The sequence below is a fragment of the Acanthaster planci genome, linkage group LG21 (genome assembly GCF_054643075.1).
Source record: "Acanthaster planci isolate LZ-2023a linkage group LG21, COTS_SCS, whole genome shotgun sequence".
Classification (NCBI taxonomy): Eukaryota; Metazoa; Echinodermata; class Asteroidea; order Valvatida; family Acanthasteridae; genus Acanthaster; species Acanthaster planci.
In genome coordinates this window covers 6,103,332-6,130,418 of record NC_141797.1, presented here as the reverse complement: position 1 = coordinate 6,130,418, position 27,087 = coordinate 6,103,332, and the positions used below count along the sequence as shown (strand labels likewise).

The 27,087-nt window shown below is 42.9% G+C and overlaps 4 protein-coding genes across 5 annotated transcripts in view; 2 read left to right on the top strand and 2 right to left on the bottom strand.

The window, feature by feature from the left end:
• LOC110987483 (uncharacterized) overlaps positions 1-27,087 on the bottom strand; it is a 64,275-nt gene that overhangs the window by 25,031 nt on the left and 12,157 nt on the right. The gene's annotated exons all lie outside the window — the stretch shown is intronic.
• Positions 3,291-4,680, top strand: LOC147795734 (uncharacterized). Its single transcript, XM_087131443.1, has 3 exons — positions 3,291-3,678; positions 3,842-3,959; positions 4,460-4,680. The coding sequence occupies exons 1-3, from the start codon at positions 3,490-3,492 to the stop codon at positions 4,678-4,680; spliced, it is 528 nt and encodes a 175-aa protein (XP_086987569.1). The 5' UTR covers positions 3,291-3,489.
• Positions 4,709-9,463, top strand: LOC147795733 (uncharacterized). The gene has a single exon (XM_087131342.1). The coding sequence runs from the start codon at positions 4,779-4,781 to the stop codon at positions 9,159-9,161; it is 4,383 nt and encodes a 1,460-aa protein (XP_086987468.1). The 5' UTR covers positions 4,709-4,778; the 3' UTR covers positions 9,162-9,463.
• On the bottom strand, positions 14,279-16,564 carry LOC147795732 (uncharacterized). The gene is made up of 2 exons (XM_087131356.1): positions 15,267-16,564; positions 14,279-15,031 (listed from the first exon to the last, which is right to left on the bottom strand). Exons 1-2 carry the CDS (start codon positions 15,718-15,720, stop codon positions 14,559-14,561), a joined length of 927 nt encoding a protein of 308 aa, XP_086987482.1. The 5' UTR covers positions 15,721-16,564; the 3' UTR covers positions 14,279-14,558.

Below are 27,087 nucleotides of genomic sequence, written 5' to 3'. Positions count from 1 at the left end.
GGATAAAGATAACGAAGGGAGAATTGTAGGGGGAGATTTTATGTGGAAAACTATTCCTTTCAACATATTGTGTGTTTATGCTCCTAATCAAATGAATGAGCGACAAAAGTTTTTTAGTAATCTTTATAAATACGTCAAACAAGATGACAGATGGATTATAGCGGGAGATTTCAATTGTCAAATCGATCTGCATTCTGACAACGATAAAAGCAAATCTGAGTTTCAGAATTTGATTATTGAAAATGATCTCATTGACGTCTGGGGGAATTTATATCCTTCTGACAAGGGCTTCACCTTTTTTCACAGGGGTCTTAAAAAGAGCAGTAGAATTGACTATATTTTGATTTCGCGTCAGTATTATAATTTTTTGAGTGACGCTAAGGTCAATTCAAACGGTTTATCCGACCATCTGGTTCTTGCATGTAATTTTAACTGCTGCACCACTGATCGTGGTCCAGGAAGATGGATTTGTGATAACGGTATTCTCTGTGATGATTCCTGTGTAGACTATGTGACTAACTTTTGGAAGTTTTGGAAAACGCAGAAAAATTCTTTTGACAATTTATTTGACTGGTGGGATATTGGAAAGGGCAAAATTAAAGCCATTTTGAAGTACTACGCTGAGGCTAAATACAAGGCCAGTAAGAAATTTAAAACTAAGCTGCAAAAAGACATGAACAGACAACTCGCTAAGGATGTTCCTAATTCTCAAATTCTTGACGACATCAATAAAAAACTGAAACAGTTGGAAGTTAATGAACTGGAAAACGCTAGAATTAGATCCCACATCAACAAAATTTCTGGGGAAAAAGGTTCGCAGTTTTTCAAAATTCTCAAATGTCAGAGAGATTCGGATAATTTAATTAAAAGTTTAGTTGACGAGTGCGGTAATGAACATAAAGATATTGAGAGTCTTAGCAAACACATCATTTCTTTTTACAGACAGCTGTATTCTAATGGTGGTATTGAAGAAGAAAACTGTGATGTTATTTTAGACAGTGTTGACAAGGTTCTTTTTGACAAAGATGTCGTTTACTCAATGAATAGTGACCTTACTGATGACGAAATACTCTTTGCTGTCAATCAAATGAGTAGGGGTAAATCACCAGGTCTCGATGGCCTGACGGCCGAATTTTATCAAGCCTTTTGGCCTATTTTGAAGGATGATTTTAAAGAAGTTATAGGCGAATGTAATACGTCCGGGAATCTGCCTCGTTCTATGAATATGGCTTTAATTCGTTTGATATTCAAAAACAAGGGAGAAAAGACCGACCTAAAAAATTGGAGACCGATCAGTCTCCTTAACGTCGACTACAAAATCATTTCAAAAATCATTACCAATCGTCTTAAGAAAATTATGCCCAGTATCATAGGCGAAGACCAATCCTGTGGCGTTGAGAATAGAAATATTCAAGATAATTTAATGACTATCAGGGACACTATTTACTATATTAATCATGAAGGTAGAGAGGGCGCTCTTCTAAGCATTGATCAAGAAAAAGCTTTCGACAGAATCGAGTGGAATTATATGTTTAAGATAATGGAGAAAATGGGAATTCCTGGTAATTTAATCAATTGGATTCGTGTCCTGTATAACGATCCTTCGAGTTGTATCATTATTAACAATCATGTCTCTGAACCTTTCAAAGTGGGCAGAGGGATTAGGCAGGGCTGCCCCATGTCCCCTTTATTGTATTCGATTTGTGCTGAAGGTTTGTCGTGTCTCATAAGAAAAAACAATTCTATTACTGGCATTCACCTTCCTAATAGTCGTCACGAGTCCTTGAAGATAGTTCAACATGCAGATGACACCACCATCTTTGTTACCGATGATAACGATTTCCCCATCCTTGACGATATTTTCTCTACTTACAGTAGAGGTTCTGGATCAAAAATGAATTACAGTAAATCTAATGGTCTGTGGTTAGGGAAATGGAGATCTCGCACAGACGCTCCAGGTGGTTTTAATTGGGTGAACGATCATTTGAAGATTCTCGGTATTTATTTCGGGAATGACGATAGCGTCGAGAGGAACTGGGGTCCTCGTGTCAGTAAGATGAGTGCTGTTCTAGACAAATGGGCAATCAGAAATTTAACTTTGAAAGGTAGAGCTATTGTTGTAAACTCTTTTTTCGGTAGTTGCCTCTCTTATTATGGAAAAGTTTTATCTTGTCCAGATGATGTGGTTAAAAAGATGGAAAGAATTAAGTGGTCCTTTTTATGGAATGGCAAAATAGAGAAAATTAAGCGCAGTAAGTAGTATATTGTGAGCAAAATCATACCGTGTTGAGGTGGTACCGTATTGAGGTGGAGGTGGGATGAGGTGGTACCGTATTGAGGTGGTACCGTATTGAGGTGGAGGTGGGATGAGGTGGTACCGTATTGAGGTGGAGGTGGTACCGTATTGAGGTGGTGTGAGGTGGGAGTGAATTATCATATACCTGATGTGAAACAAAAGAATTGATAAATTATACGTATAATATACGTATAAATTATGCGAATGGCGTCAAGCCGGGACGAAGTCGCGGGTTGAGTGGAGTTCCCGGAGGGACTCCACGCCGAACCACGGAGTGGTGAGGAGGGCTCACCCCACGGTAGTGTTCAACTGGCGTTAGCCAGTTGGGGAACGAGTGACGAAGTCACGAAGTGGACGCGTAAATTTTCAAATCGATAAAATAAATGAATAAAATAAAATTCAAAGCAAAATACCTGTTTCGATTTTCTGTTCAAACTTCTGTCCGAATGGCTTGGCTGGACGACCGTATACGGATCCATATAAATTATGCGAATGGCGTCAAGCCGGGACGAAGTCGCGGGTTGAGTGGAGTTCCCGGAGGGACTCCAAGCAGGATACATGGTTGCCAGAGGGACTTGCACAACAAATATCACCTACAGTAAACATCTTTTAAGCAACATCCGCATCCAACAAGATGATGCAGGTCTCAATTTCTATGGGCCGGCTGTCAGTCACTCAGCGTTTTGTTGAAGTACGAAGAGTAAGGAGCTGAGTTCGCCTCGCAAATCCGTGGTTGCCAGAGAGACTTTCACAACAAACATCACTTCTTGCGCATCTTGGCCCCAAAGTCCGCGTCTAAAAAGATTGTTGATTGTCGTTGCCAAGGTATTTCCCCAATCCGCATTCAACAAGATGATGCAGGTCTCAATTTCTATGGGCCGGCTGTCAGTCACTCAGCGTTTTGTTGAAGTACGAAGAGTAAGGAGCTGAGTTCGCCTCGCAAATCCGTGGTTGCCAGAGAGACTTTCACAACAAACATCACTTCTTGCGCATCTTGGCCCCAAAGTCCGCGTCTAAAAAGATTGTTGATTGTCGTTGCCAGGTATTTCCCCAAACATGGTCCTCCTCTGGTGAGGATATAACATGGATGTAACGCACGATCCAGTTCAAATCCGATCTCCGAGAGTCATCTGTCATCCCTTCCGAGTCAACTTTTTTGCAGCCTTGTTCTACCAACGTTAATAACTATAGTTATGTCTCAGCCGTGGGAGAGTCCCGACTACACCAATAGTCAGCTGGAGGAGATTCAGCGCATCGCCGACGAGATGTATGCAAAGGTAGACATAAAAACAATTTCGATTTTAACTCCATGGGAGAGTCCCGACTACACCAATAGTCAGCTGGAGGAGATTCAGCGCATCGCCGACGAGATGTATGCAAAGGTAGACATAAAAACAATTTCGATTTTAACTTTATTAGCTTTCTTGCTATATTTTGAAAGAAAAAAAAATAATAATAATAAATAAATAAAATAAAATATTCCCCCCCCATGGGTGTTGTATTGTAATTGTAAACTAAATGTAATGTTTGGTTCTGTTCGAACAGGATGGTGAATTCGTGTACAATCCTGATGATTTTCCTCCTCTGAGACCGATTTGCGCAGCTCCTGAATTAGACAACGGAGTCGAAGAGGTATGTAAACATTTTCCCAATTCCCCCACTTGTTTATTCGTGCATATACATGCGATAACTTGTCCACGCTTATTCATGACGTCATGCCTGTTATTATTGTCCAGCGATAAAGCGCTTAAGACAAGTCTGGACATGCCGACACTCCGTCGTTGTCTTTTTGATCGTTTATTTGTCGGTACACGAATGAAAACCTACGGCCGCTCATACACTGTCGGTTAAGCACTGGCATGTGTCCCTCACAACCCGTTTGATCTTAGTCGCAATCACATCTGCTCTATCTACCACGTAATATCCTTTTAATATTTCATTGTATCTTGTACTGTTTGTTTTATAGACTCCTTTTGAAGTTCCGTCGAAGCGCAAGAAGATGAAGAGAGTTCTAGGTGTGCACGAATGTTTAGTCTGCAATAAAACATTCACTCGCAGAGATGCCCTGCGACGACACAAGACCACCCACACCACAGTCAAATCTGTATCCTGCCCAGAGTGCGGTGCATCATTCCGGCGCACCGACAACATGAAACGTCATAGGTGTTCTCAACACCAGCAGCGCACCGATCCTGCAAGGCCAACATCATCAGCTACTACTGCACCGCACAATCGCAGCGGTACTTCAAGACCAGAACCCCCAGTCCAGCCTACAGATGGTGCTCATCATCAGCCGGACGACCAGCCTGGATGCAGCCATTGGCCCGACCCAGCCACGCTCGCCCCTGCTCATCCCATCGCCAATAGCAATCAGCAGATTATGACAGCTCCTCCGCCCGCCACAGCCCCAGCCCCAGCCCCCACCAGTGACAATCCTCGCAAATGCCCCGGTTGCGGTAAAGCTTTTCCTCTCATTGAATCGATGCATCGCCACTACGCCAGAGTACACACCGGCCAGAGACCGACTCAGCCCTCCCCACAACCCATCGATGATCGATTTGAGGAAGATCCTTTGGTTTACCCAGAGGGTGACGAGGATGACTTGGGCCTAACTGACATTATTCGGGACAACTGGGAGAGTATTCGTGCCTTCCAGGTTACGGGTCATCCAGTAGAGGACATTTACAACATTCGTGTCGTGCAGTCATCTAAAAACCACAGAAACACTGCCCAGAAAATACTCAGTAATCTGACAGACCACGAGCAGTTGATCAACGTCTCGTTTGGAGCTATTGTGCGCCATGATGAGACGGGGGAGCTCCGTTTCTTCGATGCAGACTCAGTCAGATTTTTTCCAACACCGGTGTCTTTTGACAGTCACTTCCTGGAACAGTTTGAGGATGAAGTCATTGCCGACTTTGTTCGTGGACATTTTAAAGACTGGTCGCTGGTTGCCCTCACCAATATTCGCCTGTTTGTGCGTCATGCCCCCGACCCCCTTCGAGATGACCCCGAGGAGTTCCCCGCAGAAATGGAAGTAGACGACGACGAAGTCGGCCGTGTGTACAGAAACAATTGGGCCGCTATCCGGACCCATCATCGAATCGGTCGGGTGATTCAGGACATTTATAATATACGAATGGATCGCCCTGAGGCTTCATTCATGCGGATCATGAATGGAATATTTAAGAAACTGACATGCCGAGTGAAGGTCAACCTTTCATGTGGATTCATCTTGCGGCACAACGAAACTGGTGAGCTGCGGTATTTCCACCCGTCTCATAACAATGCGAAACTGTTTTCTATTCCATTTACCATCGGCAGCCAGGGAGATATGGACAGTTTGATCGAGGCTCTGGAAGCATTGGATGTTGTGGAATATGCCCGGCAGCAACGCCCAGACACAAAATGGACGGTCGTGGTGCTGACCAATCTTGCCGTCTATGTGAACAAAATGCCGCAGTTCTACATTGGAGCTCCACCGCAAAGCCTACCTGACTTTGTCAAGAACAATAGAGGTCTCCATAATCTTACACACAATCCAAACAATTGGCAAAGATACAACGATAATCTTTGCTTTTTCCGGTGTCTGGCGCTGAACCGAGGGGCGCCTCTGAGGGGGTTGGAGAGGACAACCCAGGATCTTGCCGAAACTTTCCAGCGATCTACGGGGAGACAAATCAGCCGGGGTGTTACAATGGAAGACCTAAGTGAAGCCGAGCGAATCTTCGAAGTCACAATTCAGGTCTACAGCTTGACGCAGATGGACAATGGTGACGACCGCCAACAGACCAGGGTACACCTCATCCGCCGCTCTCATCGACGATATGCCGCCAACCTCCACCTGCATCTGTTCCAAGAACATTTTTCGTACATTTTTGACTTAAATAAATTCAGTCAAACGTACGAGTGTGAAAAATGCAGAATGATTTTCAACAGATCATCCAACCTTCAACGTCATGTACCCACATGTAATGTTAATGTAAAACACAGATTCCCCGGCGGTGTGTACAACCTACCGGATACAATTTTTGATAAGCTGGAGGAAGCAGGCATCGACGTCGAAGAGAACTTAAAATATTACCCCTACAGGGCGACCTACGACTACGAATGCTACTTCGACAACGTGGATCAAAATGGCGGCCAGGAAAAACTTACATGGTGCAATCGCCACGAATTGCTTAGTGTCAGTGTCGCCAGCAATGTCCCGAACTTTGACTCCGCGAGATGTTTTGTGAGTGATGGTGACCCCGCAAGTCTGGTGGGGCGTATGGTGAACTATCTCCACGAAATAAGCGAGGCGGCATTCATCAATTTGACCGAGAAGTTCGAGGATGTTTTCAGCCGTATCCAAGAACTGGTCGAGCTCCAACAGAACCAAGAGGGTAAACAACCGCGGGCACGAGATGACACCGCACCAACCAAGAAAGTAGCTGCGGAGAAATTGCGGGAGGAACTGGAGCACTATCTTGGTGAACTTCCCGTGATCGGCTTCAATTCAAGTAAATACGACTTGAATGTCATCAAAAAACACCTCTACCTAAGACTGAAGGAGGCCGGCGACCCTGTGGAGATGGTCATCAAACGAGGTGGGAGTTACATGGCCCTGAAAACCAAGAAGTTGAAGTTCCTTGACATCTCTAATTATCTGGCACCCGGGTACTCCTACGAAAAGTTTCTAAAAGCATATGACTGTGCACACGATAAGGGTTTCTTTCCGTATGAGTACATGACAAACCTGAACAAGCTTCACGAAACTGCACTGCCACCCCACGAAGCGTTTTTCAGCACACTGAAGGAGACAAACATCACCGAGGAGGACTACCGTTACTGTCAGCAAGTTTGGCGGGACGAAGGAATGACCACACTGCGAGACTTGCTAGTATGGTACAACAACCTTGACGTGCTCCCGTTTCTGGACGCCATCCAGAAGATGTTCAACTTTTACAAAGAACGGCGTATGGACATGTTCAAGACAGCCATATCTGTACCCGGCCTCTCTTTGCAGTATCTGTTTTTGACACTCGCAGATAACATATCCTTTTCCCTCATCGACGAGCCCAACAAGGACTTGTATTACCTGCTGAAAAAGAACATTGTCGGGGGCCCGTCCATAGTGTTCCACCGCTACCATGAGAGGGGGAAGACACAGATTCGAGGAGGACCGCAGCAGTGTGCCAATATCGTCGGGTTTGATGCAAACGCCTTGTATCTGTGGTCCTTGATGCAACCAATGCCGGTCGGGACTTTTATCAGGCGACGAGAAGAAGACAACTTCAAGCCAGTGCCGAGCCACAAGTGGGGAGCCAAGGCATCAGAATGGTTGGAGTGGGTGGCACACACTGATGGTCTCTTCATTCGCCATCAACTCAACCGCGGTGAAAAGCGAGTGGGGTCGAGGGCAATTCCAGTAGACGGCTTCTGTAAAGAGAACAATACCGTTTACCAGTTCCATGGCTGTTTCTGGCACGGGCATCGCTGTCATCTGAATCCCCAAGAATTCAACCCTGTGAAGAACCTGCCGCGTGCTGAACTGAGGCGACAGACTGAGGAGATATCCACCTACATCCGGGCCCAGGGTCATAGTCTGGTCGAGATGTGGGAATGTGAATGGACTCGCTTGCAACAGGAAGATGCCAACGCCGCTGACTTTGTCCGTTCCAGAAGACTGCCTCACCAGCATAAGACACTCAACCAGCGTGGCATCCTGGATGCAGTCGTCAACGAAGAGCTCTTCGGCCTGGTGGAGTGCGATATCGAGGTACCCGCCCAACTTCGCGAGACGTTTGCAGAAATGCCGCCCATCTTCAAGAACGTCGAGATTAGCCGCGAGGACATTGGGGACCATATGCGGGAGTATGCAGAGAGGGAAGGTCTGATGAAGTCACCTCGCCGCAGCCTCATCGGTAGTATGTTTGGTCGCCGTATTCTACTAGCCTCTCCGCTGTTACGGTGGTACATACAACATGGTCTTCACGTTACACATATCTACCAGTTCATTCAGTATGGGCAGGCAGCGTGTTTTCAACCCTTCGGGGAGGCGGTCAGCAACGCCAGGAGGGACGGTGACGTCGACCCGTCTAAAGGAATCATCGCAGACACCATGAAGCTCCTGGGGAATTCCGCCTATGGCAAGACGGTGACCAACCAGGAGAAACACCTGCAAGTTCAAGTTGCACACAGCGATGAAGCAGCATCTCGTCTCATCAACCTGCCCAATTTCCGTGCCCTCCATACACTGGACGAGAAACTATATGAGGTGGAGCTCAACAAAAAAGCCATCCGCCTGGGTCTCCCGTTGCAAATTGGTTTCTTCGTCTACCAATATGCCAAACTGCGTATGCTCCAATTTTACTTTGACTTTCTCCTGAAGTTCATTGATCCCGCAGATTTTCAGCTCTGCGAAATGGACACTGATTCTGCGTACATGGCCATTTCGGCGCAGAGATTGGAGGACATCATCAAGCCACATCTGCGGGACCAGTTTCAGCGTGAGAAGTCATCCTGGTTTCCCCGCAACGACACCCCTACCCATCGTGCCTTCGACAAGCGCACACCTGGCCTCTTCAAAGTCGAATGGGAGGGGGACGGCATCGTCGCCCTTTGCAGCAAAACGTATTACTGCTTCGGTGACCAAGATAAGGTAAGCTGCAAGGGGATCAACAAAAGGACCAACAACATCAGCAAGCGGCGATACTTGGATACGCTTCAGACACAGCAAGCCGGGGAAGGGGTCAACCGCGGCTTCCGGATGCGGGAGGACGGCATGCACACCTACCAGCAGGTGAAGACTGCGTTCACTTACCTCTATCCCAAGAGGAAGGTGGCACCGGATGGAGTAACAACAACATACTTGGACCTCTAGGACATTGGAACTCTAAAAGGGCCACAACCAAAATGAAACCAACAAAACAAATGAAAACACACGCAAAACTGTAAAAATACGCAAGTGCAATGGAAACTCTGCAAGTATACAATCATTGAAATAACCTTGAACGCTATAATATCAGGTGGATGTTTCCCTCGATTTACAGTTTCCAAAGTTGGATGTTTGCCATCATTTCTAAATTCTTGTCGATTCAAGACAAATTTCCAAAGGTGCTTATTTGCGTTAAATTTGTAATTTTCTAAATTCTTGTCGTTTCAAAACAAATTTCCAAAGGTGCTTATTTGCGTTGAATTTTTGTAATTCTTGTTGTTTCTGTTTGAATTTTAATTTGTAATATCTAAGTTCTCCTTGTTTCTGTTTAAGTCTTAATTTGATTTGATTTTCCTCAGCGTAAAGAAAGACAGTCTTTTTTAAGAATAAAATATGATCGAAACAAGAAGAAAAGAAAATTTCTTTCTTTAAGTAGTTTGAAACTTTAGGAAACAACAATAATAACAATAATTATAAAATAGAATAAGGTTAAATCAAAAAAAAAAAATAAATAAAAATAAAATGATGTAAAAAAAAAAATAGAAGCAACATTGGGACAGGGGCGGCAATAAAAAATAAAAAAAAAGGGGAGGGGGGGGAATGAAGATTGGATACCTTTAAAATCTACCGCATTACTTTAAAAGGGTTCATTTGTTCAGATGGACGCGAGACTTAAACATCCCTTTACTTCCGTCATTGCTGGTCCTACGGGGAGCGGGAAAACCCAGTTTGTGAAACGACTCATACTTGCTGATGGAAATACACTCATCAAACCGGCTCTTGACAATATTATCTGGTGTTACGGGGAATATCAAGATGCTTATGACCATCTGGCTAGTCTGGTGCCTCAAATTCGATTTGTGGAGGGCTTTCCCGATGATCTACTTCATTCCCTGGACCGAAGTCAAAGAAACTTGGTTGTAATCGATGATCTCATGTCAGAAAGCGGCAACAACGCAAAGGTCACCGAGCTTTTTACCAAGGGAAGCCATCACAGAAACCTGTCGGTTATTCTCATTTTACAAAATTTATTTTACAAGGGAAAAGAAATGCGAACTATAAGTTTAAACGCTCATTACATGGTCCTTTTTAAGAATCCAAGAGATGCATCGCAGATTACACATTTAGCGAGACAGATGTACCCGAGTAAACCCAAATACATGATGGAGGCTTATCGAGATGCAACTGCCGCACCCTATGGTTATCTTTTCGTCGATTTAAAACCCGACACTCCAGAAAACCTGAGACTCAGAACCAACATTTTTCCCGGCGAATACCCGGTTGTTTACGTCGCCAAGGTATAAATGATAGGGTTTGCAACGGACATCAATCATTTGAAGATGACGAGGCGACTGCAGCACAACGCTCCCTACCTCCACGTGCTGGCCAGGGGGAGCGACAAGCAGAGACAGGGAGTGATCCAAGGAGCCAACAAAGAACTGATAGCCTGTTTATGTGAGTGCGCCCTCAACGTCCTTAATGGTAACGTACCTCTGAAACCATCGGAAAAGAAGAAACTACTGAAATACAAACGTCACTTGCGTGCGCTCAGCAACAAAAAAACTCCTGCTCTAAAGAAAAAGAAACTTTTACGTCAAAAGGGAGGTTTCCTCGGAGCTTTACTCACTCCAGTACTGAGTGCCCTCGGCGGATTACTTTTTAAATAAACATGGAGCACACCAAGAAAATGATTCTCGTGCCTCAAGAAACGCTGGCAAAATTACAGTCAGCGAGACGATTGGAACAAACGCCAACGACACGCGTGGTGCATAGCTTGGATGCTGAGATGAGGGATCTCTTAGAGCGGCAAAATATTTCAGACGAAGATAAAATTAAGCTTTATCACCAGACACTGCAACGCTACATCAACCTAAACAAACAAAGAATGGCACCACTGACCATGACTTTGGAGACCAAGAAGGACAATGATCAACCCACCAGGCTGGAGCCGAAGGCGCTGGGAGGAGACGAGCCGCCAAAATTGGAGGGAAAAGGTAGTTTTGATGATTCCTCTAAGGTCAAGGTGCACCTGAGAGAAGAACCGGAAGAAGAGGAGTCTTTCCACCTTTCTCGTTTGTTTGCCGAAGCGCCACACCTCAAGTCAACTCCCAAACCCAGAAAGAGGAGAGGAAAAACAGCAGCCGGTACGAGAACATCGGCGCGCTTAAAGCCTAAATGGACTCCTTATTAATCTGATCATCAGCGCCAGTACCATCATTTAACACTGGCCCACCATGGAGTGCTGTCGGCCGAAGCGGGAGAGTCATCGTGAAACTTCACTTTAGAAGGAAGCGCTCGTCTTACTTCAACTGAACACCATGAGGAGCAGTTATCTACCCAGCAGTAGCAAGCATTACGAAGATTATTACATCAGCCAAGTGGGGCGCGGTCACCCTGTGTTCACTGGACCGAGAAATCAGAGAGGCTATGGACTTGGAGGAATTCTGGGTGGACTGTTCCGCTCTGCCATGCCCCTGCTCAAACAGGGAGCTAAAACACTGGGTCGGGAAGCGATCCGTACGGGTGTAGGCATCGCGCAAGATGCGCTAGAAGGCAAAAATATTAAGACGTCAGCTAAAAACCGACTCCGCCACGCCGGGCGCAACCTGGCAAACACGGCCCTTCGCAGTGTGGAGACTAGAGTTACGGGAGCCCCGCGGCGCGGTATAAAAAGGAAAGCAAACGGCAGACACGCCAGTACCTCGTCCCGCAAGAGAGCGAGAAGATCTCACGACATCTTCGACTAAGCTCTGCACACCTTTTAGCTTCCCCGATTCTCATCATGTCGCTCCTACACGATAATTCGTGCGAGTGCACCAAATCCGAACTGGACTTGTTTTCTGTACCACCCACTCAGACCAGTATCGTCAAGGGACAGTGGGAAGAATTCCACCCCATTTCTACCATCTCCGATGGAGGACCCATCGAGTTTTTCGTGCCGGGATCAGGAGATGAGTACATGGATCTCAACCAAAGTCAGCTTTACGTCAAAGCCAAAATAACCAAGGCGGACGGTTCCAATTTAACAGAGAATGATCACGTGGGCCCCGTCAATTTATTCTTACAGTCCCTATTCAGCCAGATTGACGTCAGTTTGAACGAACGCCTCATCTCACCCTCCACACCTACTTACCCCTACCGCGCCTTGCTGGAGACCATCCTCACCTACGGTACTGATGCCATGATATCCCAACTTACTTCTGCATTGTTTTACAAGGACACCGCCGGCAAGATGGACAATGCCGACCCCGCAGGGGACGATGATGCCGTCAATCAGGGCCTGAAAAGGAGACATGAGTACACCAAAAACAGCAAAGTGGTGGACCTGATCGGCCCCATTCACAGCGATATTTTCTTTCAGGACAGACACATGCTGAACGGCGTGGACGTGAAACTGAAGCTCATTCGCAGCAGCAACGCGTTCTGCCTCATGGCCTCTGGACCCAACCCTAATTACAAAGTGGTCATCCTAGACGCCTCCCTGTTTATCCGAAAAGTCAAAGTGAGTTCCGCCGTCATGCTCGGTCACATGAAAGCCCTGGAGAAAGGCACAGCCAAATACCCCATCAAGCGGAATATTTGCAAGATGGTGTCCGTGCCCCGCGGCAACTTGACACTCACCCAAGATCACGTGTTTCTCGGACAACTACCGAACCGTATAGTGGTGGGATGCGTGACCAACGAGGCGTTCAATGGTCGATACGGAAAAAATCCCTTCAATTTCCAACACATGGATATCAACTTTTTAACGGTGCACGTCGATGGGGAACAAATACCCTATTCCCCACTCCAACCTAAATTTGACGGACCGGCCAAAAACTACATCAGAGCCTACCAGACCCTGTTCTCCGGGACAGATAAAATGTACCAGGACGACGGCAACATCATTACTCGTGATGACTACGCCGCGGGGTACGCGCTGTTTGCGTTTGATCTGAGTCCGGACTTGTCCGCTGGCGGTCACTTCAATCTGGTGAAGCGTGGCAACCTGAGACTGGACGTTCACTTTGCCCGACCACTGGAGGAAACGATCAACCTGATCATCTATGCCGAATTCAATAACATCATTGAAGTTGACCAGGCTCGCAACATCATCTTCGATTACAGCGGCTAAATCGACTATCACTATCGATCATGGACACGCATCATATCGACAGCATTTTGAAAAAGGATCGCTTCACCAAACATGACTTCCGAGGAGTCTACGCCTGCGATCAACTTCCTAAACGTTACGCCCCTCGTCCGAGTGCCTTTGTTGTAAACACGGACCCATCCACACTACCGGGTGAACACTGGGTGGCTATTTACATCACACGAGATGGCGAGGGCGAGTACTTCGACTCCTACGGACAGCCAGTGAAGTTACCGGAGATCAAGACGTTTCTCAAGAAGAATACCCGGCGGACTTACCACAACCGTCGTCCTCTGCAAGGTCCCTGGTCGGCCGTATGTGGACAGTACTGCATTTTCTTTCTACTGCAGCGTTGCCGGGGATTAACAATGACCAAGATTGTAAATTTGTTTTCTTCAGACAAAAGAGATAACGATGTTCTCGTCAATGATTTCATCAGAAGACACTTTCCCCAATTAGAGACATCGGTATTTGACAAACAGTTTTTAGCGGGCCAAATAGCCAGAGCTTTGTCAGGCTAGTGTATTTAGCTCTTCTGAACACAATTTTCTGATAAATGCACTTTGTGTTATTTCAATTTAGTTAAAATAATTAGAGTTGTCCGTTTAATGTTTAAGTTTGTTATTTCAATTCAGTTAGTATACCAATTTTTTTTTTCTGTTTTATTTCATTTCTGACTGTACCTTAATTAATATTTACTCTGTTTTTTTTGTTTTTTATAATTTAAGACGCCCTTTCTATGGTATCATCTTGTACGCTGGTTTGTTAGAAATAAAATAAACAAAAAATGTATATCGCCCGTTGACCACATAAGGGATGTTCTGGTGAGTCCCGGTTGGTTTAAGGCACCCCGTGTCGTCTTTTATCAATGTGTCTAATTTCCCTTCCCCTAAAACCACTGCCCAGAGTCATGACGCAGAAAACAGTCAATTTTTTTTTCTGCCAAAGTATAATACTCAATTTATTGATGACAACATTATGCACTCCCATGTATTTAATTCACATCACGTTACAAAACAACAAACAAACAAACCCCCCAAAAAAGTCGTTATTCAGTTATTAATGTAGTCGTTACATTAAAAAAAAAAAACAATTAACCAGAAAAACAAACATATATTAACGAAATCCAAATTAAAATACAAACAATAAAAAAAAATAAATGAAATATTACGCTACAAAATTAAGACTAACACGCATTTCTCGGTTGTAATCTAAATGCTGTCCACTATGCACTGTATGAGATCAGATGTTTTGTCAAAAAAGGGTGAGTAGAATGAAATGCTAACATCTTCTGGAACGGCTCTCCAATCGTTCAGAGTGTTTTCTATCATAGCGTTCAGTTCGTTGTTCAAGTCCGCTCCATCAGCGATAAATGAATCAGCACCCAGTGAAGAGGTGACGGCTTGAAATATCGAAAGCACCCGGTTAGTGTCCAGCGACCGCATCGCCTCCTCGAGGTAGTCGGGCACAAAGTCTTGCAGACGACACTCGGGGTTAACGCCGAAGAATAGACACTCATGGTCCCATTGGCTCGTCCAATCCTCCTCGCATCCCTCGCAGCCTAACTGTTCTTGCGCCCGGTAGACCAGACGGAAGATCTCGTCCGTGATGACTTTGGTCAGAATTCGCTTGGTCAGTCTTGTCGCCAGTGCTCTCTGTGTTGGGACATCATCGACCAAAACATCTGCAAACAGCGAAGAGTAGAAAACATTAAGGTTTGAGTTAAAGTTGCTGGGTGAGCTTTGCCACAGCCTCGGTGACATCTGCGCCCTGGGCGTGCAGATTCTTCCATTCTTCGGCCGACAAATTCAACCCCTTTTTTCCGGCCAACAGCTTAGTCTTGTTTTCGTTGTAGTAGTATTCTCTGATGTTAACGTAAACACGGTCCTTGAAACGCTTGACAAAAGCATAACGCTCACCTCCAATGTGGAACCTGACGGCGTTGCTGTCATTTTCCTCCTGGTTAGGGTCTGGGGCGAAACACCTCCTCTTGCTGGCGGTGCCTTCTTCATTGCCATCTGGCGACAGTTTTCTCTTCGCTGCAGACTTTCCCTTCACGAAGGGAGGCTGGGCGAGTTTCAAGGGGGGATGACCGCTCAATTCTGCCATAGCAGCCGTTAGCACGTCAGGCTCCGGCCGATAGTGTACTTGACTCTCTTCTTCCTGCTTTGGGTAGCCGGTAGGAATGGACCACACGCTTTCACGGGTGAAAATGTTGTAATAGTACGGCTTCTGCTCGGTCGTACTGAAAGCCTCTCGCCATCCCCTTTTTACTTGGTCATGAGTCAACTTCTTCACAGAGTCGAACGGCCCTGCATCCGAATTGACCGTTGGAGAGGGTGGAGGAAAACCACTTCCAGATTCCGATGCCATCGCGTTTTGCAGTTTACGTTAGCGAGACTGACTGGCGATAAAATGACGCTGTAAAGCGGAGCTCGTGTCGTGTTCTGGTTTAGCAGAGAGTGACGCGAAATTAAAATGCTCCGACTTTTATACAGTCGGTCTCTTTGTTACCACAACAAGTCGTTGCTACTCAGCAGTCAACCAATCAGTGAAAGACAAATATACTTGTTTTGACTTGTCCGCGGCGCCATTCATCCCCGATCCATCTTGTTCAAGCCTGTCCATGACGTCACTAATCCCACTCCATTGTCTCCACTACCCTTGTCGGCACATGTCTCAGGATCGTGCATCAGCGATGGATCCGTATACGGTCGTCCAGTCAAGCCATTCGGACAGAAGTTTGAACAGAAAATCGAAACAGGTATTTTGCTTTGAATTTTATTTTATTCATTTATTTTATCGATTTGAAAATTTACGCGTCCACTTCGTGACTTCGTCACTCGTTCCCCAACTGGCTAACGCTAGTTGAACACTACCGTGGGGTGAGCCCTCCTCACCACTCCGTGGTTCGGCGTGGAGTCCCTCCGGGAACTCCACTCAACCCGCGACTTCGTCCCGGCTTGACGCCATTCGCATAATTTATACGTATATTATACGTATAATTTATCAATTCTTTTGTTTCACATCAGGTATATGATAATTCACTCCCACCTCACACCACCTCAATACGGTACCACCTCAATACGGTACCACCTCATCCCACCTCCACCTCAATACGGTACCACCTCAATACGGTACCACCTCATCCCACCTCCACCTCAATACGGTACCACCTCAATACGGTACCACCTCATCCCACCTCCACCTCAATACGGTACCACCTCAACACGGTATGATTTTGCTCACAATATACTACTGCAGTACCATGTGTGCACCTGTAAAAAAGGGTGGACTTGGAGTGATTGATATTAAGAACAAACTTCATTCTTTGAGAATCAATGTTTTGACGAAATTCCAAAATAGTGCGGGAAAGTGGAAAAGTTTTTTCGAATATTGTCTTTTTAATGCCAGCGGTCCGTATCATCTTGGATGGTTTATCTTCTCCAACCCTAAGATTGTAGAAAAGAATGCACAGCCTTTTTACAAACAGCTGATCAAAGATTTCAGCCATCTAAAAGGAAAGTTAAATTTTTGTCCTTCGTGTGTAAACGAGGTCAAAGAAATCCCTCTGTGGAAGAATAATGTAATTACTGGCAACTTTACAAAGGTCATGGATAGTAAGGTTCTTAAAGCGAATGGAATTTTTTGTCTTGGTCAGATCGTAAATAACAATGACATTATTTCAGTCAAGGATTTGACTATGGTTTGTAAAATTCTGCCTATTAATGCTGGTCGGATTAGAGCAGGCTTAAAAAGAAATATTAAGGATGAGTACGTTTCGGACAATAGAGAAGGTCCCGGGAATCATCCGTTAAACAGCGTCTTTCTTTTTGATGACGAATCGTATGATGTCACTTCTGTCAATGTTAAATCTGTCTGTGAGGGCTTAAACCTTATGTATTTTGAGACTCCAAAGGTCCAGAGTTATTGGGAAGAAATTTTCGGCACCAGTTCTCTGGATTGGGAAATTATTTGGTCTGTGAGAGGCTGTCAATTTTTGGATGCTGATGATAACGATATTTGGTTTAAATTGAAACATAAGATTCTACCAACTAAGGACAAGTTAAAGCTTTATGGTTTGATAGATGAAGAGAATTGTTATTTATGTCGCCGAGGGAGGGAGAATGTGTACCATCTTTTCGTTGTTTGTCCCTATAATATTGAAGCCTGGTTATTTGTAGAAAAAATGATTCGTAATTATTTGAAAGATGTTAGTTTCTATTTGACAGACAAGATGAGAATTTTGGGTACGGGTATTAAGAATAGGTTATGTTTATTTCTTATTGGACGTCTGCACAGAGTGATTTGGAAAGTAAGGTGTACATATGTTTTCTATAAGGGCAGCGTGCCTCCACGTGATGTTCTGCAAGTGTATAAATCAAGCCTGAAGAAATTTATTTTTCGAGAACACACAAGACTAGATGAAAATGCTTTTTGTTCAATTTATGCAAAACATTCGGTACTCTGCTACGTTCAAAATGAAAGGATTCACTTTTGTTTCTAAATTATGGGAAACCAATAGCCTTTTAATGGTACCTTTTTATTTTAAAAAAAAACATGTACTTAATTATCTGTTTTTTTATTAGTAAAGGAAACGTAATAACCCTGTTTATTTAGCTGTACCTCTAGCTGTAAATTTTGAGTGATTGAATAAATGGAGCTGTATGGCTCCACTTTCACGAAAAAAAAAAAAAAAAAAAAAAAAAAAAAAAAAAAAAATAAATAAATAAATAAATAAATAAATAAATAAATAAATAAATAAATAAATAAATAAATAAATAAATAAATAAATAAATAAATAAATAAATAAATAAATAAATGCGTTCGAAGGCACAAGACGTGTCTGTTTGGAGCTCCGCCGGTTTTGAGGTTGTCAGTCCCTTTGGCGTGCCTTTGTGGAATAGTTTTGAAGGTAATCTTTTCAGGAAGGAAAGTAGAACTCACACATATAGTTAGTTTGGTTTTTCGCTTTTTCTGGAGGCCTTTTAGGCCGCATCTTTTCGTCGGTGTTTGGTTGCTGGAGCCGTGAATTCAAGATGGCGTCACGGTTTCAGCTACGACGCCCATTTACCGTGCGTTTCAACACACGACACGTCAAGGGTATTGTTAAGCCTGAAGATGTATACAATGCTGTTAATAGAGAATTGAAGACAAGAGGAAATATGCGTTGTATTGCGGAGCTGGAAAACAGGTGGTATAACGTAACAGTAGACAACGAAAAGAACTGTGATCGTTTGGCGACATATGGTCTGATGTTAAACGGCATGCTAGTGGACTGTGAGAGAGTTGCGGTGGCGACCTCGGTAGTGGTCTACATCAAAGCACCCTACGAACTGAGCGACCAGGCAGTTATAAGTGCCCTGTCGGCTTACGGGACTGTAGACAATCTCAGGAGGCAATACCACGATTTCGACCTAGAGATTGAGAGTGGAGTGCGGTCTTGCCTTATAAAGAATTTGACCAAACCGATACCAAGCTATATAAGACTCGGCAGTTTTTCTCTCCCTGTGAGATACAGGGGGCAGGCAAAAACATGCAAAATTTGCGAGAGCATCGATCACTTTGCTCGGGACTGCCCTCAACGCGGTCGATGTTTCGTTTGTGGGGAACGAGGTCACCAGGCAAGTTGGCATGAACGTGAGGAGAAACAGAAGGAAACAGACACAGAGGGTGACACAGAATATTCCGACGAGCCAGATGAAGGAGACAAGGATAGCGAGGGGACTGAGACCGTTTTCGAGACGGAGATGGAGGACGAAGATCAAGAAGAAGAAAAAGAAGAAGTGACGTATGCCTCCAAAGCTAAACCAAGACAGAGAACAAATTGGAGTGATATGATGGAGATCGAGTTGATAAGGAAAAGGAAGGAGAGGGAGAGAGAAGATACTACAGAATTTGGAGATAGCGAGAAGCAGAGGAAGATGACAAAAGGAGATCAGGGAGATTGTCTGCTCTCAGAGGCCGAGACGAACGTATACACCAACCAGGAATCAGGACTTATGGTAAGCCAAGAGTTAGAACAGGTTAGTCAGGATATAGTACAGCAAGCCTTTTCGGAAAGTGTGCTCAGCCAGGATGACCGGCCGGCAGACATAGCAAAATCCATTCGGCCAGAAAATCTGAAAATTCTTTTTGAGGACACGACAGAGTCGTCTCAACCTGTCATGGACGAGGCCAGCCAGTCGTCCCATCTGGAAACTATTGGGGGAAGCGGTCAGGAGATGAACCAGAGAGTCACAGCGGAGGACAGTCAAGGAAACGCCACTCAGGAAACCGCTCAAGAAACCAGCTCAATCCTCGCAGAAGAGGCCAGTCTGCAAACTGCATCAGCTGTCAATCAGCCAGTCCTTTTGGGGACTTCCCACGGTAACACATCTGAGACCTTTTGGGGAACCATACCGGAGACAATCTCGGGGTTTGGAGTAGAGGCCACCCAGGGATCCTTTTCCACGCCAGTTGCTAGCCAGACAACCATACCTTTTGAGCCTAACGAGGAAATCGCACTAGAGATGGTCCAGGGATCAACACTGGACTCTAGTCAAGCTGGTTCACGAGTCATTAGTGCAACCCAAGTAACCGCCGTGGACAAAACTGAGGAAAAAGTAAAGTACACCAGAAGGGGAGTTGAAAGATTGAGGAAAAAGAGAACCAGTTGGGAGCGCAAGAACAAGGAACATCAAGAACCATACAGCCTAACGAAGGGGAGAGGAAGAGGAAAGTCACTTTAAGTATTGTTTCTCTGTTGGTTTTTTTAACTAGAAATTCGTGACCCGTCTTGTCCTCCTTTTTCTGATGCTAAGATTGGCCACTTTTAATGTGAACGGTCTCAGGGATTACGGGAAAAGGCAAATTATTTTCAACTATCTGAAAGATAACTTCGATATTGCTTGTTTGCAAGAAACTCACAGTGTCGCTTCAGATGAGTCCATTTGGAAGAAAGAGTGGGGAGGGGATGCAATTTTCAGCCATGGCACTAGTTCTTCTAAGGGAGTGGTTATTTTGGCATCAGAAAAGAGAGGTCTCAATCTAAACAATCCGGATAAAGATAACGAAGGGAGAATTGTAGGGGGAGATTTTATGTGGAAAACTATTCCTTTCAACATATTGTGTGTTTATGCTCCTAATCAAATGAATGAGCGACAAAAGTTTTTTAGTAATCTTTATAAATACGTCAAACAAGATGACAGATGGATTATAGCGGGAGATTTCAATTGTCAAATCGATCTGCATTCTGACAACGATAAAAGCAAATCTGAGTTTCAGAATTTGATTATTGAAAATGATCTCATTGACGTCTGGGGGAATTTATATCCTTCTGACAAGGGCTTCACCTTTTTTCACAGGGGTCTTAAAAAGAGCAGTAGAATTGACTATATTTTGATTTCGCGTCAGTATTATAATTTTTTGAGTGACGCTAAGGTCAATTCAAACGGTTTATCCGACCATCTGGTTCTTGCATGTAATTTTAACTGCTGCACCACTGATCGTGGTCCAGGAAGATGGATTTGTGATAACGGTATTCTCTGTGATGATTCCTGTGTAGACTATGTGACTAACTTTTGGAAGTTTTGGAAAACGCAGAAAAATTCTTTTGACAATTTATTTGACTGGTGGGATATTGGAAAGGGCAAAATTAAAGCCATTTTGAAGTACTACGCTGAGGCTAAATACAAGGCCAGTACGAAATTTAAAACTAAGCTGCAAAAAGACATGAACAGACAACTCGCTAAGGATGTTCCTAATTCTCAAATTGTTGACGACATCAATAAAAAACTTAAACAGTTGGAAGTTAATGAACTGGAAAACGCTAGAATTAGATCCCACATCAACAAAATTTCTGGGGAAAAAGGTTCGCAGTTTTTCAAAATTCTCAAATGTCAGAGAGATTCGGATAATTTAATTAAAAGTTTAGTTGACGAGTGCGGTAATGAACATAAAGATATTGAGAGTCTTAGCAAACACATCATTTCTTTTTATAGACAGCTGTATTCTAATGGTGGTATTGAAGAAGAAAACTGTGATGTTATTTTAGACAGTGTTGACAAGGTTCTTTTTGACAAAGATGTCGTTTACTCAATGAATAGTGACCTTACTGATGACGAAATACTCTTTGCTGTCAATCAAATGAGTAGGGGTAAATCACCAGGTCTCGATGGCCTGACGGCCGAATTTTATCAAGCCTTTTGGCCTATTTTGAAGGATGATTTTAAAGAAGTTATAGGCGAATGTAATACGTCCGGGAATCTGCCTCGTTCTATGAATATGGCTTTAATTCGTTTGATATTCAAAAACAAGGGAGAAAAGACCGACCTAAAAAATTGGAGACCGATCAGTCTCCTTAACGTCGACTACAAAATCATTTCAAAAATCATAACCAATCGTCTTAAGAAAATTATGCCCAGTATCATAGGCGAAGACCAATCCTGTGGCGCTGAGAATAGAAATATTCACGATAATTTAATGACTATCAGGGACACTATTTACTATATTAATCATGAAGGTAGAGAGGGCGCTCTTCTAAGCATTGATCAAGAAAAAGCTTTCGACAGAATCGAGTGGAATTATATGTTTAAGATAATGGAGAAAATGGGAATTCCTGGTAATTTAATCAATTGGATTCGTGTCCTGTATAACGATCCTTCGAGTTGTATCATTATTAACAATCATGTCTCTGAACCTTTCAAAGTGGGCAGAGGGATTAGGCAGGGCTGCCCCATGTCCCCATTATTGTATTCGATTTGTGCTGAAGGTTTGTCGAGTCTCATAAGAAAAAACAATTCTATTACTGGCATTCAGCTTCCTAATAGTCGTCACGAGTCCTTGAAGATAGTTCAACATGCAGATGACACCACCATCTTTGTTACCGATGATAACGATTTCCCCATCCTTGACGATATTTTCTCTACTTACAGTAGAGGTTCTGGATCAAAAATAAATTACAGTAAATCTAATGGTCTGTGGTTAGGGAAATGGAGATCTCGCACAGACGCTCCAGGTGGTTTTAATTGGGGTGAACGATCATTTGAAGATTCTCGGTGTTTATTTCGGGAATGACGATAGCGTCGAGAGGAACTGGGGTCCTCGTGTCAGTAAGATGAGTGCTGTTCTAGACAAATGGGCAATCAGAAATTTAACTTTGAAAGGTAGAGCTATTGTTGTAAACTCTTTTTTCGGTAGTTGCCTCTCTTATTATGGAAAAGTTTTATCTTGTCCAGATGATGTGGTTAAAAAGATGGAAAGAATTAAGTGGTCCTTTTTATGGAATGGCAAAATAGAGAAAATTAAGCGCACTACCATGTGTGCACCTGTAAAAAAGGGTGGACTTGGAGTGATTGATATTAAGAACAAACTTCATTCTTTGAGAATCAATGTTTTGACGAAATTCCAAAATAGTGCGGGGAAAGTGGAAAAGTTTTTTCGAATATTGTCTTTTTAATGCCAGCGGTCCGTATCATCTTGGATGGTTTATCTTCTCCAACCCTAAGATTGTAGAAAAGAATGCACAGCCTTTTTACAAACAGCTGATCAAAGATTTCAGCCATCTAAAAGGAAAGTTAAATTTTTGTCCTTCGTGTGTAAACGAGGTCAAAGACATCCCTCTGTGGAAGAATAATGTAATTACTGGCAACTTTACAAAGGTCATGGATAGTAAGGTTCTTAAAGCGAATGGAATTTTTTGTCTTGGTCAGATCGTAAATAACAATGACATTATTTCAGTCAAGGATTTGACTATGGTTTGTAAAATTCTGCCTATTAATGCTGGTCGGATTAGAGCAGGCTTAAAAAGAAATATTAAGGATGAGTACGTTTCGGAAAATAGAGAAGGTCCCGGGAATCATCCGTTAAACAGCGTCTTTCTTTTTGATGACGAATCGTATGATGTCACTTCTGTCAATGTTAAATCTGTCTTTGAGGGCTTAAACCTTATGTATTTTGAGACTCCAAAGGTCCAGAGTTATTGGGAAGAAATTTTCGGCACCAGTTCTCTGGATTGGGAAATTATTTGGTCTGTGAGAGGCTGTCAATTTTTGGATGCTGATGATAACGATATTTGGTTTAAATTGAAACATAAGATTCTACCAACTAAGGACAAGTTAAAGCTTTATGGTTTGATAGATGAAGAGAATTGTTATTTATGTCGCCGAGGGAGGGAGAATGTGTACCATCTTTTCGTTGTTTGTCCCTATAATATTGAAGCCTGGTTATTTGTAGAAAAAATGATTCGTAATTATTTGAAAGATGTTAGTTTCTATTTGACAGACAAGATGAGAATTTTGGGTACGGGTATTAAGAATAGGTTATGTTTATTTCTTATTGGACGTCTGCACAGAGTGATTTGGAAAGTAAGGTGTACATATGTTTTCTATAAGGGCAGCATGCCTCCACGTGATGTTCTGCAAGTGTATAAATCAAGCCTGAAGAAATTTATTTTTCGAGAACATACAAGACTAGATGAAAATGCTTTTTGTTCAATTTATGCAAAACATTCGGTACTCTGCTACGTTCAAAATGAAAGGATTCACTTTTGTTTCTAAATTATGGGAAACCAATAGCCTTTTAATGGTACCTTTTTATTTTTAAAAAAAACATGTACTTAATTATCTGTTTTTTTTTATTAGTAAAGGAAACGTAATAACCCTGTTTATTTAGCTGTACCTCTAGCTGTAAATTTTGAGTGATTGAATAAATGGAGCTGTATGGCTCCACTTTCACAAAAAAAAAAAAAAAAAATGAATGAATGAATGAATGAATGAATGAATGAATGAATGAATGAATGAATGAATGAATGAATGAATGAATGAATGAATGAATGAATGAATGAATGAATGAATGAATGAATGAATGAATGAATGAATGAATGAATGAATGAATGAATGAATGAATGAATGAATGAATGAATGAATGAATGAATGAATGAATGAATGAATGAATGAATGAATGAATGAATGAATGAATGAATGAATGAATGAATGAATGAATGAATGAATGAATGAATGAATGAATGAATGAATGAATGAATGAATGAATGAATGAATGAATGAATGAATGAATGAATGAATGAATGAATGAATGAATGAATGAATGAATGAATGAATGAATGAATGAATGAATGAATGAATGAATGAATGAATGAATGAATGAATGAATGAATGAATGAATGAATGAATGAATGAATGAATGAATGAATGAATGAATGAATGAATGAATGAATGAATGAATGAATGAATGAATGAATGAATGAATGAATGAATGAATGAATGAATGAATGAATGAATGAATGAATGAATGAATGAATGAATGAATGAATGAATGAATGAATGAATGAATGAATGAATGAATGAATGAATGAATGAATGAATGAATGAATGAATGAATGAATGAATGAATGAATGAATGAATGAATGAATGAATGAATGAATGAATGAATGAATGAATGAATGAATGAATGAATGAATGAATGAATGAATGAATGAATGAATGAATGAATGAATGAATGAATGAATGAATGAATGAATGAATGAATGAATGAATGAATGAATGAATGAATGAATGAATGAATGAATGAATGAATGAATGAATGAATGAATGAATGAATGAATGAATGAATGAATGAATGAATGAATGAATGAATGAATGAATGAATGAATGAATGAATGAATGAATGAATGAATGAATGAATGAATGAATGAATGAATGAATGAATGAATGAATGAATGAATGAATGAATGAATGAATGAATGAATGAATGAATGAATGAATGAATGAATGAATGAATGAATGAATGAATGAATGAATGAATGAATGAATGAATGAATGAATGAATGAATGAATGAATGAATGAATGAATGAATGAATGAATGAATGAATGAATGAATGAATGAATGAATGAATGAATGAATGGATGAATGAATGAATGAATGAATGAATGAATGAATGAATGAATGAATGAATGAATGAATGAATGAATGAATGAATGAATGAATGAATGAATGAATGAATGAATGAATGAATGAATGAATGAATGAATGAATGAATGAATGAATGAATGAATGAATGAATGAATGAATGAATGAATGAATGAATAAAAATAAATAAATGCGTTCGAAGGCGCAAGACGTGTCTGTTTGGAGCTCCGCCGGTTTTGAGGTTGTCAGTCCCTTTGGCGTGCCTTTGTGGAATAGTTTTGAAGGTAATCTTTTCAGGAAGGAAAGTAGAACTCACACATATAGTTAGTTTGGTTTTTCGCTTTTTCTGGAGGCCTTTTAGGCCGCATCTTTTCGTCGGTGTTTGGTTGCTGGAGCCGTGAATTCAAGATGGCGTCACGGTTTCAGCTACGACGCCCATTTACCGTGCGTTTCAACACACGACACGTCAAGGGTATTGTTAAGCCTGAAGATGTATACAATGCTGTTAATAGAGAATTGAAGACAAGAGGAAATATGCGTTGTATTATTGCGGAGCTGGAAAACAGGTGGTATAACGTAACAGTAGACAACGAAAAGAACTGTGATCGTTTGGCGACATATGGTCTGATGTTAAACGGCATGCTAGTGGACTGTGAGAGAGTTGCGGTGGCGACCTCGGTAGTGGTCTACATCAAAGCACCCTACGAACTGAGCGACCAGGCAGTTATAAGTGCCCTGTCGGCTTACGGGACTGTAGACAATCTCAGGAGGCAATACCACGATTTCGACCTAGAGATTGAGAGTGGAGTGCGGTCTTGCCTTATAAAGAATTTGACCAAACCGATACCAAGCTATATAAGACTCGGCAGTTTTTCTCTCCCTGTGAGATACAGGGGGCAGGCAAAAACATGCAAAATTTGCGAGAGCATCGATCACTTTGCTCGGGACTGCCCTCAACGCGGTCGATGTTTCGTTTGTGGGGAACGAGGTCACCAGGCAAGTTGGCATGAACGTGAGGAGAAACAGAAGGAAACAGACACAGAGGGTGACACAGAATATTCCGACGAGCCAGATGAAGGAGACAAGGATAGCGAGGGGACTGAGACCGTTTTCGAGACGGAGATGGAGGACGAAGATCAAGAAGAAGAAGAAAAAGAAGAAGTGACGTATGCCTCCAAAGCTAAACCAAGACAGAGAACAAATTGGAGTGATATGATGGAGATCGAGTTGATAAGGAAAAGGAAGGAAAGGGAGAGAGAAGATACTACAGAATTTGGAGATAGCGAGAAGCAGAGGAAGATGACAAAAGGGGATCAGGGAGATTGTCTGCTCTCAGAGGCCGAGACGAACGTATACACCAACCAGGAATCAGGACTTATGGTAAGCCAAGAGTTAGAACAGGTTAGTCAGGATATAGTACAGCAAGCCTTTTCGGAAAGTGTGCTCAGCCAGGATGACCGGCCGGCAGACATAGCAAAATCCATTCGGCCAGAAAATCTGAAAATTCTTTTTGAGGACACGACAGAGTCGTCTCAACCTGTCATGGACGAGGCCAGCCAGTCGTCCCATCTGGAAACTATTGGGGGAAGCGGTCAGGAGATGAACCAGAGAGTCACAGCGGAGGACAGTCAAGGAAACGCCACTCAGGAAACCGCTCAAGAAACCAGCTCAATCCTCGCAGAAGAGGCCAGTCTGCAAACTGCATCAGCTGTCAATCAGCCAGTCCTTTTGGGGACTTCCCACGGTAACACATCTGAGACCTTTTGGGGAACCATACCGGAGACAATCTCGGGGTTTGGAGTAGAGGCCACCCAGGGATCCTTTTCCACGC

Bases quoted from the DNA above. Each gene is read 5' to 3' on its own strand.
- LOC147795734 (XM_087131443.1), top strand. From the start codon at position 3,490: ATGTCTCAGCCGTGGGAGAGTCCCGACTACACCAATAGTCAGCTGGAG. The intron at 3,679-3,841 runs GTAGACATAAAA...CTGTTCGAACAG, and splicing joins CCGACGAGATGTATGCAAAG to GATGGTGAATTCGTGTACAA. The intron at 3,960-4,459 runs GTTTATTCGTGC...GAAACGTCATAG, and splicing joins TTTTCCCAATTCCCCCACTT to GTGTTCTCAACACCAGCAGC.
- LOC147795733 (XM_087131342.1), top strand. From the start codon at position 4,779: ATGCATCGCCACTACGCCAGAGTACACACCGGCCAGAGACCGACTCAG.
- LOC147795732 (XM_087131356.1), bottom strand. From the start codon at position 15,720: ATGGCATCGGAATCTGGAAGTGGTTTTCCTCCACCCTCTCCAACGGTC. The intron at 15,032-15,266 runs GTGAGCGTTATG...CGCTGTTTGCAG, and splicing joins CGTCAGGTTCCACATTGGAG to ATGTTTTGGTCGATGATGTC.